Raw genomic sequence first — 21,853 nt, 5'->3', positions numbered from 1 at the left:
AACGTTTGGGAATCCTGCAGGTGCATACATTAATAGTACCGGAGTGTCGAATACTGTGTTCACACCAGGAAAACAGAAATACAGGGAATCGGATAGCAATGTTTTCCTATTGTAGGAAGAATTGTGATTCAATACAACTTGCAGTACGTTCTCAGGAGTGAAATCCCCCCCCCCCCCCCCTCCGAGGCGAGGGATCGTCTGCCAACATATAAAAGGTAATTGACTCTGGTTATTTAATGTAGCAGTGCAGTCTACATTTTAGTTTAATATAGTAGTGTTAAGTGGTTGTGTAGCGACAATCCTTGTGTGGGATTACTTGTCTCTGCCCATCACACCGTGGCCCACTTACTAAGTAGTCTTCAGACATCCAAGGGTGTCGCTAAGAAATATAGACCGGTATGGGGTTTTTTTTTGTTGCCATTGAAGTTATTGTACTTTGGTCTTTGAACTAAAATAGCTTCTGCTGTGTATTTCGTTACCAACGCGCTCACTCTCCGTTGCTTACGACTATATTCCGTTGCCTTAATGATGTCAGGATATTGGGTAAAAGGCATGTGAATACCATCACAAACACCATCACATGTTCTGTACACGGACAATCCCTCCTTGTTAAGAATGACGACAAAAATATAATAAAAATAAGCGCGTCAAACCTGACGCTCCGTGATGTATAAGAAAAACTGGTAATTATAAGGGAAAAACGCAATGAGATTTTAGACCACAAAATATTTTATTAAGCACAATAAAACAAAGTTTTCATATATTATATTTGGCAGATTTTGTTTTTTTTTGTTGTTTTTCGTTTCAGGAGAAAAAAAAATGTACCTTTTTGTTAGAAACTTTTCTTGTCTGACTAAGCACTTTGAAAATAAATAGTCTATAGCAGGGGAGGCCAACTCCAGTCCTCAAGGGCCACCAACAGGCCACGCATTAAGGATATCCCTGCTAAACAGGTGGCTCAGTCAAAGACTGAGCAACCTGTGCTGAAGCAGACAGATTGAGCCTCCTGTGCTGAAGCAGGGATATCCTGAAAGCCTGGCCTGTTGGTAGCCCTCGAGGACTGGAGTTGGCCACCGCTGCTCTAATACATTCAAGTACATGACATTTGCGTTGATGTTCTGAGAGCCTACCCCACTCAGGGGGTCCAGTTCTTATGCTGCTCCTACTCTGCATTCCTGCCCAATACTTTTTATTGCCGAACTCAGATCTGTCATTGGGAAACTATTAATTATAACTCCGATGTCATTACAGTTGTTCTAGACCATTTGCATTTAAGTCATTAAACTTTATATAGCTGCTTAAAATGTGTAAACACATACATATATGGATATTTATAATATACACACGCAGACTTAAGCAGCGATATAAATTCCAGTAACTTTGATGTGTTTCATTTCGATTGGAAGTCAGAAGGAAGCAATGTGTGTGTCACTATATATATATATATATATATATATATATATATATATACACACACACAGTGTTCGACAAACCTATACATTTGCACGCCCCGGGCGAGTGGATTTAACATCGTGGCGAGCTCCTATTGGCCCAAGCAGCACACGTGTGGTACTAGGTGGCGAGTAGCTTTTTTTGGTGATTTGTCGACCACTGTGTGTGTGTCCTAATCACTCCTGTGCCTCATGGAAACCATGGATTGGGAACCACTGTCTTTTGCTGTGTAGTATTGTTTCATTCACGTGTGACAAACTACAGACCATCATACCTAGAACCAGCCCCATCTAATGATATAGTTAATGGGTAAACCATGGTTTTAAACTTTTTATTTTATTTTTGGGGTTAATGAATCCTATAATTTTATTGTGACATTTTGCGCTACCCCAACCCTCTCGAATAGCGCGTCTGAGCTCAGATGCATTGCAAGGAACCCCAACCCTCTCGAATAGCGCGTCTGAGCTCAGATGCATTGTAAGGAACCCCAACCCTCTCTAATAGCGCGGCTGAGATCAGGTGCATTGTAAGGAACCCCAACCCTCTCTAATAGCGTATCTGAGATCAGATACATTGTAAATTCTTGTGTTTGGTACACTTTTCAAATGACCCGATCATTGCAGGGAGCCCTTTAGGGATGCGTGGGGCACCCAAGGGTTCCTAGGAACCCCTGTTGTAAAACACTGAGTTAACATGTAGGTGACTTACAGTAGCTTGCATTATGGATGTCATGATGTAGAGGCAGTAAAGGAAACACAACCCTGCTACAGTGACCCGGGATGCCTATATGTCTCTGGTCCCTGAGAGCCATAGACCTAGTGTGTGTGTGTGTGTGTGTGTGTGTGTGTTATATGTCTAGGAGGCAAACGCGCAAGTGTCCTTATTTGTGTTTTTTTTAAATCATGGCCTCGATGCATCAAACTTAATGAGTTGATCTGTGTGTGTTACCCCCCCCCCCCCTTTATTGCTTTACTAATGTCAAGCGTGGTGTTTGGCTGTAAATGTCAAGGTTTTCTAAAGAGAAATTAATAGGGTGCTAAAAAAACAAACTATCTCTGGTAAGGGCTGGATAATTACAGTCCTTAATGACAAAAGGCGTTTCAGCACACCAGAAATTGTTGCAAAAAAGAAAATATTTACAAAATGTTCTGCAATAGACATGCTGAAATTTCGGACCTTGCTGTAGGATTGCAATAGGAATTAGGGATCCAATCCTTTTAGACAGGTGCTGAACATTTTGTGCTTTAGTTCATTTTGATGATTTAGATATTTTCTTTGTTGCCACAAATGATGGTGTGCTGAAACTTTGCCATCAAATGGCTTTACTAATGCACATGGACCCTATACATACTGACCGGGAGAAGGGAACAAATGGTCATTTTCATGTTTGCGACCACACTTGGTCCCCGCTGAATACGCTCTGGAGGGGTCTTTCCCCTGCTGGGGAAGGTATAGTAACTATTCCATAGGGGCCTTATAGTACATGGCGGGGGAGATGTATCATCTATAATGTGGGCTAAAATGCAGATAAGCCACATTACCAAACATCTGATCATTAGTACAGGTGACATCTCTGAATAAGCTGATCTGCACTGGACTTCTGATAGTGATGGTGAGGTTGCAGCAGCTGCTGTGTGTTGAAGCCCCACTGGGAATGTATATTCTATCATACTTCAAACTCCTGTTATTGAACACTTACTAATACATGCTAAAAGTCCCTTCAATGGTTCCCACTGTTTCCCCTCCTTTTTAACAAAGTTGCATCGTTGAGGCTACCAAATGGTTTCAGATCATTGGGACATTTTGACCCAAATTATCCATAGGGTAGCCTTCTCTATTATGCATAACACTCAGCCAGGGGTGCTTGGCACCAGTCCTCAAGCCCCCCCCCCCCCCCCGAACAGGTCAGGTTTTCAGGATTACCCTGCTTCAGCACACATGGCTCAGCGTCCCAGTCAAAGACTGAGCCTCTGAGCCACCTGTGCTGAAGCTGGGATATCCTGAAAACCTGGCCTGTTTGGGGGGGGGGGAGAGGGGGTTGAGGACTGGAGTTGATCACCCCGGCTCTAAGCTGTTCACCAACCCAACCCGTGAGTTGTCAGAATGTGTATTTTTTTTTCTGTTGGAGAGAAGGAAAAAAAACAGAGGCAGCCATCTTAAATGTGACCTACTTAAAATCCACATGGATTTGTTTTTCTAAGAATCGTTAATCAACGATCATGTTTTAGAGACCGGTTATGTAGTAAGATAGTCATAGTTTTTCAATTAAGAATGCACCCGCAGCAGACGGATATCCGACCCATGAAATATTCCTGGGACAGCAGTTTTTAGGTTACAAAAGGGTTCAAAATTTTACTCCCGTGCATATGAAGGGGGTCACGGCGTGCTAAAGCTTTGCATCCTTTTGTGCATCTGGGGCTTATTGAGCACCGGCTTCATTCACCAAGCGGCAGTAACTCCAGATCAATAACCTACTGCGTGCAGCAGTAACTCCAGATCAATACCCCACTGAGTGCACCAGTTATTTCTATTATTGCAGAATTCGTGCCGTTGGGCGCGTCTCTGGCAGTTAAAGGGTTCTGAAAGTCAGTAGAATTTCTTTAGCACGGTCATTCTCAGAGTACCACATGCTCAATATATAGTTCGAGAGATACTGTATTAGTGCCTTGGTGTGGGTATCACAGAGACACTGAGTATGTGCAGTGGTTAAAGAGAATGAGGTGCCGGCGTTAGAGGTCGGCACCAATAAGTGGCAGAGGGCACCATTAACTCCTTTGCTATAAGAGAATGTCGCTCAAGATACCGGGGGGGGGGGAGGTGGGTAGTATATCAATATAAGAGGGAGAAGGATAATGTAACATGGATAATAGGACTTCATTAATATTCCCCAAATTATTCAAACATGGCATTTGAATATGTAAACAGATAGGATGTAGAGGTCAAAATAGTATGGGAATACTGGCTTTAGTGAACAGTGTGCTCTACTTCCAGAGCCGTACCGAACCATGTTAAAAAAATAAAAATACATTATTACCGTTTAGGGAAGAAGGCCATTTGTGAATTGTATTGGATAAGAGTAAAAAAAAAAAACTGCTGGCCACATATTTCTGCTCCACATACACAACTATCATCAGGTCTATTCTACGGACTTCCAGCTCTTTTATAATACACATCTTCCAGCTCCCCTTCTCTTTAGTACCGGCTGGCAGAAATATCCTGTCTCATAGCAGCGCATGCAGTTCTTATGAAGACTGTTGCTGTTTCCGCTGACATCGCGTAATTGCCTAAAAAAAGCGGTCTATAAAAATGGATGAGTTCTTCTGTTTACGGACTTTTAATTCGGCCAGACACTCGGATAGCCCACAAACATTCACCAACTTGTCTCTGCATTGTCTTTTACTCTTTGCCATCAAATATTCACAGAGTTGTTTCCTTTGTAAAAGGCAGATGTTTGTCCTGTCGGAGGCTGGGTTCTCACCCTTAACTATCGCTTGGCCTCCTTTCCTCGTCTGGTTGGTGTTGCTCTTCCTCCTCCTGGTTTGACGCGAGATCCACACGTTGCTCATCCATCCGCTTGGCCTGCACTCTCTGGATGAGACTGAAGAAGTCCTCATCTGGCATGGTGGGCCCTCGGGGGAATGTGTCGGGAGGTTCACATCTTTGGTCATCTATCCGTGAAGACTGAAATGGAAAAGGTGAGAGAGAATGGAGTGAAATACATGCTGGAAATAGAAAATTTTGCAGATTTTTTAAAAGTTCTAATGGACTATTTATTCCTTTGGTTAGCTAACGATGTCCATGGAAAGTCATAAGGGCTGGCACGTTGATGGCCTTTATGACCGTCCTTGAACGTCATTCTCATCTATAGCAGTGGCCAAGAGCCTCAGCAGCAAATGGAAGAGGAGTGCCTCTTCTGTTCCTGATGTCTGGGGCTCAACCGTAGCCATACGATTACTATATGTGACCCATGAGTTGAAATATCAATGTGGAAGATTTTCTTGAAAACAAAGAGTTAAAGCCGCAATCTGAGATTTTGTTGTTAAATTACCGAATCCGATGTCCCCGATCTTTTAGGGCCCCCTTTGTTTCCTGAGGCATTTGTAGTTTTTTGTGTGCCGATTTCGACAAACTACAAATACAGTATGGCCATCAGGTCTCCAGCAGAAAGCTGCAATGTCTTCTGGTGATGTAATGATGCTGCAACTATTGGTCACCCTGGATCGAATAAATGTTCGCCCCACTTCCCCCATCCGGCTCAGGCTTAATTCAGCCGTTTCCTCTTCCTCAATAATAAAATCCTAGATTGATGAAAAAGTTTGTGAACCCCGTCGGCATTTCACGTATTTCAAACCTAGAATGTTATTAGATCTTAATCGAAGTCCTAATAATAGATGAAGATAACCTGAACAAATGTCACAAAAACATGATCATTTTTCAACATTTATTCATGCACAAATGATCATTCAATATCCATGCGTGAAAAACTACGTGGACATTTAGATTCAGTTCCTGGTGGCGACCCCTCGAGCAGCAATGACTTCAACTAAGTGTTTCCTGTAACTGCTGGTAAGTCTAGCAGTTTTGAGGCATTTTGGCCCATTCCTCCTTACAGAACTGCTTCAACTCATGACCCACCATCAGTTCAGGTTCAGCTCACAGACGGATGGCCTAACATTCTCCTCTAGAATCTTCCAATACAATGCAGAATTCATGTTTGTGTCAATGATGGCAAGCCCAAAGCAGCCCCAAACCATCACATTCCCACCACCATGGGATGAAGTTCTTCTGTTTTAACGCAGTGTTTGGTTTCCGCCAAACAATGTTTCTTATTGAGGCCAAAAAGTTCTACCTTTGACTCGTCTGTCCAGAGAACATTGTTCCAGAAGTGTTGTGGATCATCCATGTGCTCTTTGGTGAACTTCAGATGGGCACAATGTTCTTTTTCGAGAGCAGTTGTTTCCACATTGCTATCCTTCCACGAACATCATGACTCAACTATCAGAAAAAGACTGAACAAGAATGAACACTCACATTAGCCAAGGCGAGAGTGACCTGCAGATCCTTGGATGTTACTTTTGGTTCTTGGTGACTTCCTGGATGATTTGCCGGTTTGTTCTTGGAGAGATTTTGGTAGGACGACGCTACTTGGTATAGCAACTGTGGTCTTGAACTTTCTCCATTTGTCCGACAGTGGATTGGTGGAGCCCCAAATCCTTTGAAATGGTTTTGTAACCCTTTCTAGACCGATTAGCAGCAATAACTGCTTTTCTGAGGGCCTCAGAGATTGCTTTTGATCATGGCAGGACGTGTTTGCACACACCTGTATGGTGAAGACCAAACTCAAAGTTTCTGATCTTTATATAGGGTGGGGCCTCCGAAACTCACCCCTTTAATTTAGCAGATAAAACCAGGGTTTTAAAGTGACCTTTAATTGACCTTTTAAGTGACCGTTTGTAATTAAAAGTAACCTTACCATCACATTTGAACCATTGAGTGCATCGTAGAGAGATAACTCCAGGGTGGAGAAGCCACAAATAATACCAGGTGGGAATCTACATTATTATACTTGTGTTTCGTGGTGTCCCATTGCGGAACACATTGGTCATATTGGAAAGAAGTTACCAGTGCAAAATGGGCAGAACTTTGTAAAAGATAACGTTACCTGGCACTTCATCAGCATGTTAAAGAACTCGTCTCCTGGCTCTTGCTGGTCCCCTTCCACTCGCAGGTGGCCCACGTTGTTATGCGTTAACCGTAGCCCGGGCAAATTCTCCACGCTCGCACGTTGGTCGTCCAACCGCCTGCTCTGGGAGCTGGCGATCAAATCAAAAAACTCTTCCGTCTGAGGAGAGGCCATAAGGGAAGAGGCAGCTAGAAAGAGAAGAGAACACGTTTAAATTGGCGAAGGATTGAACATGGCTCGGCTCAGGACCAAAGAAATATCGGTGTAGGGCTTGTAGCTCCAAGCTTGAGTAGTAACTTCTAGTTAACAAAGAGCCAGTGTTGTGTTATATCGGCTACAATCTGTAGGTCAGATAAGGAAATAATCGAGGGGGATAAAGTCTCCCTAAAGAGCCATTATTGACACGAACCTGCAATGAATAGACAAGTATATATTATGTTTAAAAAGGTAGTTAACGTGGGAAAGAATAAATGAACCTTTGGAATACAGATATTCTAAGTGGGTAAAGTGATTAGATTTCAGTGTCAATCTTGGACAAGTTCACTTTAACTCCTTGTGCCCCAGGGCATCATTAGATTGTAGGGACTTCCTTCTGAAAAGTTTTATATAGCTTCCACTGTATCATTATATAAATAATATATATTACCACTCTTTCTTATTGTGTGTTCACCCAAGAGACACAAAGTACAGTGAACAAAGCTCCGCTTGCCAGAAGAAACAGACATGGGTGAGCAGAATATATTTGGGTTCCTTTTGTAGGCGCTGCTGAATCGGCCTAATTTGCAGTGTATGGTTGGGGAAAGGAAGGCTGTACATCTCAAACTGCTTTTTAAAAGGATGTTCAGATTCATTCTCATGATGACTGTCTTAATTACAGGCCGCGGAACATTGAATGGGTGAAGTGGGAAGAAGGTAATTATACATTCCCCCTAGTTATTAGCCCAATTAGGAGATATAGATGCTTGCATCGTCGCAATCGAGGTAGCGCTTACAAAGGAATCAAGTGTCCTCGCTTTCAATACGAGACACATGCGTCTATGCATAGGATAGAGTAATGATTACCAGTGATTGTGCCTAATTACAGTTTCACGGAGTCATCAGAAACTCTGCAGTTCATTAGAGGTATGTGCTGCTGCGAATCAGGCAGCGGCTGTGGCAGCAGTTAAAATAAAACAAAAAAAGGTGTACAGGTAGTCCTCGCTATCCAACGTTTCACTTTACAACGCATGGCATATCCAACGCAACCCTTTTGGCCATTTTTACGCCTGAATGCGTTATCCGCCACTCACCGCCACTCACCGCCACTGATTAACATGGGACTCACTTTACAACGGTTTCACTATCCAACGTGACTTCCAGAACGGGTTCCGGTGGATAACGGAGGACTGCCTGTAAACCTGTAGGGTGCAGACTAACCTGCCTATTTCTTGGAAATAGCATCGTGTTGCAGAACTGGAAAAGGTTGGAGCCACGTATCTGGGTTTGGATATTCAGAACAACTCTTGCTCTACAATCTGTGTAAAGTTTCCCTGGAGTTCTCCTAGGACTGCTCACCTTTTCTATTTCACTTGAACCCAATCAGCACTATGTATATATTAGGCTGTGTTTATAGTGGGGAGTGGCCGCGCTCTCCCGCGCTGATGCTCACCTCTCGCTTACCAAGCAGCTGCTTTTCATGTTCTTGCCCCTCAGACAGAGCGTGCGCTCTGGTAGGCGGGGCGGAGGTGGGTCGGGAGGCGTACCTGACAGATCTATCTATGATATATATAGATATCCAATATATATATCCCATATAATATATATCCCCTTTATCCATGGATATATACATATATATATATACATATATATATACATATATATATAGATACATATACACACATATATATATATATACACACACACACACACACACACACACACACATATATATATATATATTATATATATATATATATACACACATATATATATATATATATATATATACACACATATATATATATACACACATATATATATATATATATATATATATACACACACACACACACACACACACACACACACACACACACACACACACACATATATATATACACACATATACATATACATATCCCCTATAATATCGATCCCCTATATCCATGGATATAATGGATATATCCCCTGTCTGGGCCCCAAAGGTAAGTGCCACCACTACAGCAGACCCCAGGTGTTGGACCCCTCAGCCAGATAGGGGAGCGGAGGGAACGGGGAGCGGAGCTACCTCTGAAAAATGGCCGCTCTCAGGTCTAAGCTCATTTCAGAGCTGCACTCTGATTGGACGGCAGTGCGGTCACGTGACCGCACCTCCTCTCCAGCAAGCGCTGAAACACAGATTTGGCCGTCGCGAAAAGCTGAGCGAGGTTCCGCACGCGTGCTACTAAATAATGGGTCACAGATTATATACAAAGCGCGCCTCAGCGCGGATCAGCATGCACGACACCACTATAAACACAGCCTTACAGGCATCGTGCACGGCCAGCAGAAGCAGCATTGTATACATTAGCTGCGTTCTCCTTAAAAAGCTTTAGGGGACAGGAGCACCGAGATACTTGGACAATGCTGAAGTCAACACATACACGTCAAAGGCTTGCTAAGGGAAAAGTAGCAACCTGAATATGATCAACCCCTTCTATGCAAGAGGAGGTTGTTGTGGCAGCAAACAGGTTAAAATGGCTTTCATTTCCTGGGGTTCTCTCAAAACGGGTTTTTTTTGTGTTAGAATGGATATTGCATGTTTTTTTGTTTTTTTTAAGAAGCCCTAAGAATTAGGAACTTGACATCTCAATCCTGCTAGCAAGTACAGTTGATGCCCATACACAGAAAACCCTAATGCAGGGGTAGCCAACTCCAGTCCTCAAGGGCCACCAACAGGCCAGGTTTTCAGGATATCCCTGCTTCAGCACCGGTGTCTCAATCAGCGGCTCCAGGGATACCCCTAACACCTGGCCTGTTGGTGGCCCTTGACGACTGGAGCTGGCCACCCCTGCTCAAAGACACAGTATTCTGCATTCAAAACGCGATCAAGTAATACCAGACCAACAACAGTTGTCACAAATGTGACCAGTGAGGCAGGTCCCAGCTGGCTGCGCATCTCCCTCCCCCCCCAGGACTAGCTGTTTCCTTCAAGTCTTAGTGGTGTGATGGCTTGTTCTTTAGACAGACTGTGGCAAATGACATATCGAGTTGGTAGTGTAGGATGGACATGGCCTCGGGTGGGATGGGGTTGTACTGTATCTCTGCAGTCAGCTAATGACCAGCTGGCCCACGATAAGCAGAAGTGACAATCACTGCAGGTATGAATGTATTACTGCAGCGGGGCTGTATCCACACCCTTTGGCAGCAAAAGGGTTAACACTTATTCATTCCTTACAGCTCCAAATCAAATTGTGGATCCCTACTACAACTAAATATTTAATATAACACCAGGCATAATATAACATTTCAATAACCTTCACTTTATACATTGAAACAAATAACACCGGAAAAAAAATACACATTTCAAAATATAAAATATTCTTCATTCATTTATATTTTGTGGATCTCAGGGGTACTGGTAATTTTATTGCATACCTTCAAGGTTATTACATTGAATAATTGTGTCCAATAAAATAGAAACAGCATATTGTGTTGGAGCTAAATGTAATTTATTTTTGTGGAAATCCCATAATAAAGTTTTTGTTGGATAGTGGTTGTAATGTACTGGTTGACATACTATAGGATATTAGTTGTAATGCACTAGTTGACTGGTTTACGTTCTATAGGATATTGGCTGTAGGATACTGGTTGTAATGCATGCATGCTTATATGTACAAAGACGAGACAGTAAACGGAATTATAATACAATAAGTGAAACAAACAAGATCAGACAATAGGAAAGGAAATCCCTGACCCCGAGAGCTTACAATCTAATTGATATGTTGGGAGACTTACAGAGACAGCAGGTGAGGGAATAAGTGCAGTAGATGGCAGTGCTTGGATACAATGGTTTGTAGGAGTAGGTGTGGGACAGTAACCATGAGTCCAGGCTATAAAATGCTTTAAGAGGTGAGTTTTAAAGTTGTCTTAAAGGTGGGGAGAGAAGGTACTTGGCATATATATCGAGTGTGAGGGAGTCCGACAGGTAAGGGGCAGTGAGTGAAAAGGGCATAAGGCAAGAGAGAGCAGAAGGGGTGAAAAGGAGACAGTTCTGGGTAGAACGCAGGGACATCGCAAGATATTAAAGCTAATATGAAGGGAGGAGCAGAAGAGTGGAGAGCCTTGAAGGTAGGGAGGAGAACTTAGAGGTTGAGGAGAACTTTGAGGGTGATCCAAAACCTGATGGGAAGCCAGGAGAGGCATCTAAGGAGGAGATGAGCAGAGCGCATTTAGGGGCAAAGTGAAATTATTCTAGCAGCACAATTTTGGGGGAGATTGAGAAATCAGAAAGGGAACAGTTTTTGGTGAAGACCATGTCTAAATAGTGACCATCCTTGTGGGTGTTGGAATAGGTCCATTGGTGGAGACCAACTGAGGAGGTTAGAGAAGGCGAGATGCCCAGGAGACAGAGGGATCATCAATACGACAGTTGAAGTCACCTAGCGAGAGAAGAGTCAGGGGAGAGTCAGAGAGAAAGGAGGAGGTAGGGACTGTAGAGGGCAGGAATCTGGAGACTGTCACATGCAGAGAGAGGGTAGAAAAGATGAAGAGCGTGAACCTCAAAAAGGAAAGAAAGAAATAGATGGAGACACAGGGTGGAGCTGATATTGGCAATGGGAAGAGGGGGGAGCTGATATTGGCAATGGGAAGAGGGGGGAGCTGATATTGGCAATGGGAAGAGGGGGAAGCTGATATTGGCAATGGGAAGAGGGGGGAGCTGATATTGGCAATGGGAAGAGAAGAGGAGACCTACCCAGGCCATTGGGGCGTGGAGTGCGAGAGAAAAAGAGAGAGCAGCGTCATGTTGAGAGCCAGGTTTCTGTTAGAGCAAAGAGTGGAAGAGAATGAGAGCAGAAGACGTTGTGTACAACCTGAGCCTGTACTGTGCCGAGATTACATTCTATAGGATAGTGGTTGTAATGTACGGTTTTACATTAGAAAAGGATTGCAATGCACTGGTTTAGCAGGCACCTCTGTACTTACAGATCCTTTCTTCGAACGCTGGCATGGACGCAGGAGAAGTCTCGGTGACACCGCTCTGGCTTTCCTCTAACGTGCACCTCTGATCATCCATCCGGTTGCTCTGAAATTTACTGAGGAGGTCAAAGAAGCATTCCTCGTCTGAAGGCGCCCGATTGATTTTCTGCAAAACAAACCGTGGCAGCTAATTTAATAAGGATTTCCCTGTTAGCTTCCCTTCGCCTGGGAGGACCAAAGTGAAGGCTATTTCCACTGCAATCAATACAGCCGTTAGATTCTGCCTTACAGGAAGTATTGATGGGGATCCCATAACCTGAAAGCACAGAGTGGAGACAGGAGGAGTGTGCTGCTCACCGAGCCCCTATAGGAAAAGGCACGAGAAAGACGGAGAATAAAGGGCAACGCTGCCACGTCTCTGCCCAGCTGCGGCGTGAACAATGAGATGCAGAGCAATGGGGAGCAGCAAAATGACATCACTTCATCCGTTTGCTGCCAGAGAGAGGTCTTCTACAGCATTGCACTGCAACAACACTGTATTAACCATGAACTGCTCATATATACGATCAGAAGGTGACACAGCAAGTTAAAAAAAATAAACACACCTTGGAAGTGAAGTTTTGTATTTATATCAAATGCATTTCTTTTCTATGGGCAGCGCCACTAAAATGAACCCAAGTAACAAAGTGTCAGGAAAGACCATCACCATCCATCGCTATACAAAAGTATTGAGGTCCCTGTCTTGGTCCCCTACAGAAGAAATGTACGGTGTATTTGGGAATGTTGTTATTCTTGCTGTAGTTGAGGGCCTCTGCTCATGCCAAGCACATTCCCTGCAGCATACACAGAGGCTCTCATAGAGAGGGGAGCCTTCAGCACCGTATGAGTATCTAATGTAAAGAAACGCAAGGCGCCAGCCTCTCACGGTTGTAATTCTTCGCCATGCCAGATCATTGGCTTTGTATTAAGCTAACAAACCCCTGTGCATAGTACTTTGGATATGATGGCCCATATTTAGTAAGCAGTGCTTTGCCATAACACAGTTAGTGGGCAAAGTATCTTCCAGTGCCAGGTGGGGTCAATTGGCAGAATACTGCTTAGTACGTATTGCCCGCAATGTGCAGTACATCTCTGGATTTTCCTTAGCACTGGGTCATTAACAGTGGGATTTGCAGCACGGCACTCTGCAGTCCCCAGGCAGTGAGGGTGAGGTACAGGGCTTGGGGGTGACTGCTCTTAATACACAATTTTGTGGGTTCAAATCCAGTCTCCGCAACTTACACTCACTCAGGAATATCTTGGGCACATAACAGCCCCCCTCCTTCCCCCTGTTGGAGGCTTTTGAATAAACCAGAGCACCAGAAATGTGCGACCAAGATTCCACCCTTGAGGAGGCTGCATGCACGACTCAAGTCCAGTATAAGTGCTAAGTACTTGAATTGAAAAGTGCTACACATTAAAGATACTAGTCGTATATATACTACATAGCATTGTTTTCTCATACTCTTCTTTAAATTGATCTACAATTTGTATAGTGAGACGGCTAAGGTATTTCTCAGACACACACAGTTGTGTGAAAAAGAAAGTACACCCTCTTTGAATTCCATGGTTTTACATATCAGGGCATAATAACAATCACCTGTTCCTTAGCAGGTCTAAAAATTAGGTAAATACAACCATGATTTATTTAACAACAATAAAGCCAAAATGGAGAAGCCTTGTGTGAAAAAACAAGTACACCTTATGATTCAATAGCTTGTAGAACCACCTTTAGCAGCAATAACTTGAAGTAATCGTTTTCTGTATGACTATCAGTTTCTCACATCGTTGTAGAGGAATTTTGGCCCGCTCTTCTTTACAACGTTGCTTCAGTTCATTGAGGTTTGTGGGCATTTGTTTATGCACAGCTTTCTTAAGGTCCAGCCACAGCATTTCAATCGGGTTGAGGTCTGGACTTTGACTGGGCCATTGCCAATGATTGTTATTATATCCCGATATGTAAAACCATTGAATTCAACAAGGGTGTACAGGCATACCCCGCATTAACGTACGCAATGGGACCGGAGCATGTATGTAAAGCGAAAATGTACTTAAAGTGAAGCACTACCTTTTCCCACTTATCGATGCATGTACTGTACTGCAATCGTTATATACGTGCATAACTGATGTAAATAACGCATTTGTAACAGGCTCTATAGTCTCCCCGCTTGCGCACAGCTTTGGTACAGGTAGGGAGCCGGTATTGCTGTTCAGGACGTGCTGACAGGCGCATGCGTGAGCTGCCGTTTGCCTATTGGGCGATATGTACTTACCCGCGAGTGTACTTAAAGTGAGTGTACTTAAAGCGGGGTATGCCTGTACTTTCTTTTTCACACCACTGTATATTACACCTAAGATTTTTTTTTATACCTTTCCCTCAGTCTAACACGGGTGCAGTTTTGCATAGTCTCAAACTTTTAAGCAGAGCGGATAGTGGGTCCGGCAGTATGACACTGTAAGCCACGCTGAGCAGAGCAAGAGAAAGGAGGGGTCTGGATTTCATGCCACAGTTGTAAATCGCTTTGAAATGTAACATTTATATATCACAGATTAGTATTACCGTATATATGTACTGTAAACATTATATTGTATATAGGACTTATACGGCTGTGATATATGGTATACATTACGTTTTTGTATATGGACTGATCGCTATAGCAAAGTTTTACCTGCGCACCTGCAAATACAGAGGAACTTTTAATTGGGTCTAAAGAAGTGCAGTAATTTGATTGATTTGATCACAATATCTATGTTTACTGAGCCGCAGCATCTCACATTCTCCCCGTAGAGAACACACCGCTCCTTGTACACATTAAACCTCGCGCCTGCAGTCATCAACACAATGTTCAGAATCTACCTTCCTACATTGTCAATGGGATTAATAAATACGGAGCTGTACCAGTAACAGCCCCTTCAGGTCCCTCCGCTGTACCTGTGCGGATTTCTGTGGATCACATGCAGATGGCCTCATATAAAACTCAAGGGTTCTTTAGTAAAATGCCAAGAGCATTTTAATAAAGAATACCGTCGTGGTTCAAACCGGATAGAAGATTGCTCATCAAAAAGGCGCATTGTATTTTTGGTCTGCAAAACACTCATTAATTCACTAATTTAATACAGCAACCTAGGCAGCGTATGAGCTCTTAATTAGGGGCTGGCTAAATTGGTTGTGGGGTAGAAGGAGGCTTTATTGCTTGTTTCTGTGACAGCATAAACCATTCCTTTGTGTATAGACGTTATATACAAAGCACATGATACATTGGATATATAGGAAGCGGGTGAGGGTCGTAAGCTGGAAATGACAGCGCCTTGTAACTGCGGCCCTCTGGACAGCCAAAGCTTCCAGGCAGAAACCCTTCATATAGTGGGGCAGTAATTAGCCCCCTCTGCTTGTAGCGCAAACAAAACACCTAATAGAGAATACATACATTACATACATGCATACACTTTTTAGACTTGAATATAGCCAACATTACCGGAACAGGACACACACACACACCAGAGGGTGAGGCATTTGTGCTCTAGAATGGTGGTGCATGGTCACTGTTCTATTTCACCTGCGATGTGACAACGTCAGCTACATCTTTGTAAAATACCCCAATACAGTAGATATATATATATATATATATATATATATATATATATATCATAATATAATCTCCATCTGGCACCTCTTGTAATTAAGGGGTTAACTTTCGGTGAATCGAAAAGCAGAGCAAAAAGCACGTGGATTTTCCCACCGAGTCCCTTGAATTTGATATATGCCCGAGGCCCTCCCCTACTTCAATTACTTCCGCCTGGCGCAACACCTCCCCTCCCGAATTAACAAATGTTCCAGCTTTGTGAAAATAACGCTAATAATATATGCGGCCTCGTCTTCATTCGCGATATCACATGTAAATGATGCCGCGAAAATAACGACAGAGAACTTGGCGTCACCGCGGACACCGCTAGTTTCCACACAACTAAATGCTTTTAGCAAAAGTATAAATGCCAATATAGAATAGAATAGCAAAGCCAGAGATGCTCCCCGTAGTAATAACATATGTAATCTATAACACTGACTGGGTACACAGGGCGTGAGCCAAATTTATGCACAGTGCAGGGGCGATAGAGGACATCCTGCCGACATGCAGGAGCTTGGAGGTGAATGTTACTGCATTAGAAGCAGGTGAACTGGTTTGATTTCAGGCTGCTCTCCCTGTGATCTTGGCCAAGTCTTTTATTCTCCTGCTTCGGGTACCATTACATTGTAAGCTACTAATCAGGGCAGGTAGGCATTGTGCCTGCAAAGTTCTATGTACAGCGCTGTACACATTGTCTGCACTATACAAGTACAAAAAAGGTGTTATAATTAAATGAAGAAAGAATGACGCACTAATATAGACAGAGTTATTCATTTTTCTGTATAGACCATTCAAGAATGTATAATGTCCCAAAAGTACCGTAGTACTAAAGTCCCGAAGCAACTGCAGCAGAGAAGAATATCTATAGCAACCGGCCATGAGGGCCGCTCGCTAATACTTTTGGAGAGGGCCTCCTGCTGGGAAGAGCAAGTCACATGGTCTCCGTATTGTTGTAGACACGTGTGACCATCAGCACAACCATGACAGGAAGTCTCGCAAACCAGGTGTGGCGCCTGAAGGGGGTCCCTTGACAAAGCGAAATGTACATCGGGCATCACACCTGGTGGCGAGGATTCCGGTCATGGTTGTTAGCCATTTCTCACTACTGGAACATGGGCCTAAGTGAGAGCTCCACCCCTTTCACCAGCTACAGATATATACACCTTTCACTTTATGATCTCCAATGCGAGCTGCCATTCTACAATTACATATATCGATCGGGCTGCTGGTCGCTTCCATTGCAGGTTGTAACTAGTGACCCTGAACCACAAGGATCTGTTCGTCTGCCAGCCTTTTAAGCCACTAAATGCTGTGAATGGAGCCAAACGATGGCTAATGAAAGCCAGGCCGGTGGAAGCGCTGGCTGAAAGAGGTTGTACAGGCGTTACCAGGTCACAGAACTTCATTAGAGCCAGCGGCGGGCTGATGCTTTGAGAAGGTTGCTATAAATGTTAAATGAAAGCCGAGGCAATGAAGCTTGGACATGGATGGGTTCAGATGTGTGCTGGAGACAGAGAACATGTTCTTCAATGTGAAAACATCCCAGAAGGAATTTCATTTGTTCACAGCGAGCGAGCAAGCAAGCCGGCTTGCAGGACTGAAAATCCAAGGGCAGGGTGGGCAGTGTGTGTATGGCAATAATTTTCTATTTTTATAATGCTCATTAAATATATAGAACATTATAAAAATGGGAAAAAATTGTCATGTAATATTTATGTCAACATGTGCGTGTGTATATATACACATATACACAGACACACACCTCGTAGAGTAGCATCCCCGTCATCACTCTCGATTAAAACTCCAGTTCATTCATACATAAGGGAAAATACGCGCGTGTATCATGGTGACATTTCCGGCACAATATGCTCTTTGTCCGATATGGAATGCGACACAAACATAAGCCACTTTAAAAAGGGTACAAATATACAACACACACACACACACGTGTATGCTACCACGAGATGGTAGGTGTTAATACAGTAAGGGAATGAAACCATGCTTGGGATAGACACGACGCTATACTAAATATGAAAGAAAGCCAATGATCTCATGGGGTCGGAGGTTTTACAGCAGGTAGGAAAATGGGCAGAACGGGTGGGCCACGGGGGTCTTATCTGCCATCATATTCTGTGTTTATCGGACTAGATTACATTAAAAGCTACTTGTGGCCCATATGCTAAACATTGGGGACATTTGATTTCACAGCCATCAACACATTGGTATACCTGCAAGGAAGCAATTCTTCATCAGAGAGTGGGCGCGCGAGGATAATCGGAGGGGATCACAATGTTCCATTATACCCAGCTGATAAACACCCTATTTGTGTTGTACTGTGTGTGTGTCTGCATCAGGGAGACTCCCAGGTCAGTTGTGTAAATATAAAAGATTTCTAAATGCTTAGGACACACAGTACAACTCAAACCCCAGGGAGAAAAGGGTCAATACTAGATGTGCCAAATAGTCATTATTTGATGTCAAACTACATTCCTACGCGCAGGCAACAGATCTATAATTACATTTGATGATCGGGAATATGGTTGGATAGAACATACTAGTTTTTTTTTTTTGTTCTCCCACCAAGAATGTTGTATATGAAAAAAGTTATAGTACAAGCGTTTTGATGCCAGTGGGCCCCTCCCACAGCGCAGCACAAAAAAGCATTAGATGGAAGGGATTTTTTAAAAAGACTTTAAAGCAGGCGTTTAACTCCAGTCCTCAAGACACCCCCCCCCCCCCCCCACAGGTCAGGTTTTCAGGATATCCCTGCTTCAGCACAGGTGGCTCGGTCAATGACTGAGCCGCCTGTGCTGAAGCAGGGATATCCTGAAAACCTGACCTGTTGGGGCGGGCTTGAGGACTGGAGTTGAGGACCCGCCTTACGGCGCAATACATCTAAACGTATACATGTTTTTAACGAGCCTCTCGTTCCCCTAGAAGTAAAGAGGATAGAGTTGACGCTGCGATGTAATTAGGAGAGCGCACACAGTCTGCAGGGTGACGGATTATAATTGCGGGGCTGCTAATTAACAAAGAATCCCACAAAGATGAATGTAAAGGTCAGGGAAAGACACGGATAGCAGATCAGTAATGACCTTGGTGGCATTTAGTGGGGAGGATGTAGCATTGTGTGGTTTACAAGAATCCCATATGATGCTGTGTAATATGGAGGAATACACCATTACAGATCGGTGTTAACAACGGCAGTATGTTCGTAATGCTCTCTCTCTCTAATTGGGTTTACAAATGAAAGAAGCCTCATTGTTTAACAGAATGAGGCTCTCCTGAAATCGGATTGACGTGTCAGCAGCTTAACATGTTTTAGCCCAAAAATTTAACTAAATGGCTCACACTTACGAGAAAATATTAATAATATATATTCCCCCCCCCTCTTCTCCCCCCCCCCTCTTTCCCCCTCTCTCTCTCGTATAGAGAGGCAGAACTAGAGGTGGGGGTGAGCGGCGCAGCTGCCCGGGGCGCAGAGGTAAGGGGTTCAATGAAGAGTGTGAGATGTCGGCGGCAGAGGGCGTGGGCCTGTCTCAGCGGTCTGACCTGGAAATCCGTCACAACTTCTGGTGTCTAGCGTAGCGCTAGGACGGACCCCCCCCCCCCCCCCCCACCCCACCCCTCCGGTCTGCAGGTAGCGACTTGGGGAAGGAGAGAGGGAGCGAGCGAGACTTAAGGGATGATGGGGGAGCGAGAGAGCGAGACTTGGGAATGATGGGGAGAGCGAGACTTGGGAATGATGGGGAGAGGGAGACTTGGGAGAAGGAGCGAAACTTGGGTGGGAGGGATGGAGGGATAATAATTTCATGTGGATATCAAATCAAATAACCAGCCTGCCATCAAACTCCTGTAAATAGTGGGGAACATTACAGCTCACTCTCCCATCCTAAATGGCCAAGTAAGGGGCGACAACGGTGCATCACTTTGCCATGCATTGCAGGCTCCTCCCTGGCAGAAAAGGAGTTAATATCCGTCCTTTACATACTCATCACAAACAAAGATTTCAATCCTCACCTCCCTTACACTAGTCCCTCCTTGACTCAATATCCATTATATACTCACACTATAATCAATGCACAATTCACTTTACTGTCACAGTCTTCAGCATCTCTAAACGAGGAAAGATATGCGTGGGTGTGAAATTCACACACGGGTAGGGCCGATTTCATTCAGTAAGACCCTTCCTCCCGGTCAACGAACCCTGGCCCAGGCAGTAAGGAGTGAATGGGGTCACTCTGGTTATGCTTAAATGGTTCCTACTGATTTTTTTAAAATTTAATCTTCAACTACAGCAGGGGTTCTCAACTCCAGTCCTCAAGACACCTCCCAACAGGTCAGGTTTTAAGGATATCCCAGCTTCAGCACAGGGCCACTGATGGAGCCATCTGTGCTGAAGGTGTGTGTGTGTGTATATGTGTGTGTATACACATGCACTATTTTTCCTGAAGATGGTTATTACACAACACCAAATTTTAGCAAAACGCATGAATAATCAAACATGTGCTCCAATGGAACTACAAACACAATGTTGGGTCCACGTCAAAAGCACTTCTTACCAAGATGCATGCAAACATTTTATTTTTTATCCACCACTACCACACAATCCCAATATAACATAATTTCCTATTTCTTTTCTAACTGGTTCCAAAATGCTCTGCTTTGCCCCCTCGTCTCTGCACCATAAGCCCAAAGAATAGAAACACAGAAGCTCCTTTGACAGAGATTAAGTATATCCACGGTTGATAAATTGTCCATTAGTCTTTGCAGAATATTGGAGTTTGCGAGAGACGAGCCTTCCATGTCCGGCACCATCTCGGCCAAGTCATGCAGAAACGGAGCAGGCAAGGAAATACAAGACCCTTTCTTAAAAGATTCAGTAGGTGTGTTAACCCAACACTGCCTGCCAACATCCGTCCTTCTCTTTCTTTTCGGGAGAGTACTGTAAAGCGGGCCACTCTGTTATGGAATAACTCCTGCAGTGCCATTCGATAGCGATACACAAGTCACTTGATGGAGTTAACTTCTATGGTGTTTTCAAAAGTTTTTGGGACAACAGGAGTTTTTAAACACGTCCGCTAGAAGCAAAAGGTTGAAATAGCTGCTATTCCTGCTGCATGAAACAGTTTGTAGGCGTATAAATAGGAAGCCTTGTGTATAAAACCATAAAATACCTAACAATATACCAACAACCCTATAAAATAAGATAAACCCCAGTGATAAACCCTACAAAGCTGGACATGCTGAATCAAGAAAGGGTCCATGAGCAGTCATCTACCGCCTACCCTTCCCAAAAAAAGACACAAATCTATAATACAAGCAGAATAACTGGTACTTACTACAGCTGGTTACACATCTTCCCAGAGCTTTGGCTGAAAGGTCTCTAAAAATCAGACGAGGAGAGCCTCTGACGGAGGATGTGATTGTGGGGAGACTGACACAGTCTGCTCACTGTAACACCAGGCAGCTTATCTTCTGTTCCACTGGTGCTGGAGCTAAGATTTACATGCAGTGCTCAGCCATGTGAGAGAGACAGTGGCAGTGACCTGCTATGTACCGAGATTGGGTTTAAAGTGACAGCCTCCGCTTTGTAGGCTGGGTGAGGATATAACCAGGGGGACATACGCTAGATATAGATTACCCTCACCAAATACACAATTGGGCACACACCCTCTGCAAGTACACACCATGTCCTATTTAATTGCAAGCTGTGCAAATAAAGCAATGTATGCACAATGTGTATACATGGTAATAAGCCAGGGAATGTATTTAACTCATTCAGTGCTAAATTCAGTAATGTAGCAGCAATGTAATTCCAATATATACACAGTATGAGTGTGTGTATGTGTATGTGTATTGTGTATATATATATACATATATATATATATACATA

At 43.7% G+C, this 21,853-nt stretch overlaps 1 protein-coding gene across 8 annotated transcripts in view; it reads right to left on the bottom strand.

The window, feature by feature from the left end:
- Window positions 1-706: 706 nt before the first annotated feature.
- Window positions 707-21,853, bottom strand: part of GPSM1 (G protein signaling modulator 1) — a 150,822-nt gene continuing 129,675 nt past the window's right edge. For 6 of the 8 annotated variants that reach the window (XM_075578864.1, XM_075578863.1, XM_075578862.1 and 3 more), the window contains 3 exons: window positions 12,299-12,458; window positions 7,115-7,323; window positions 707-5,133 (listed from right to left, as the gene is read on the bottom strand). In XM_075578864.1, coding sequence (XP_075434979.1) covers window positions 4,933-5,133; window positions 7,115-7,323; window positions 12,299-12,458 — 570 coding nt within the window. In that variant the 3' untranslated portion in view covers window positions 707-4,932. Of the gene's footprint in view, window positions 5,134-7,114; window positions 7,324-12,298; window positions 12,459-21,299; window positions 21,571-21,853 lie in introns of those variants that run through there. The other 2 variants (XM_075578869.1, XM_075578868.1) reach the window with 2 other exon arrangements.

Source organism: Ascaphus truei, chromosome 21 (assembly GCF_040206685.1).
Source record: "Ascaphus truei isolate aAscTru1 chromosome 21, aAscTru1.hap1, whole genome shotgun sequence".
NCBI lineage: Eukaryota > Metazoa > Chordata > Amphibia > Anura > Ascaphidae > Ascaphus > Ascaphus truei.
The sequence above is the reverse complement of the archived record's forward strand: the minus strand, read 5'-3'. Positions and strand labels throughout refer to the sequence as shown.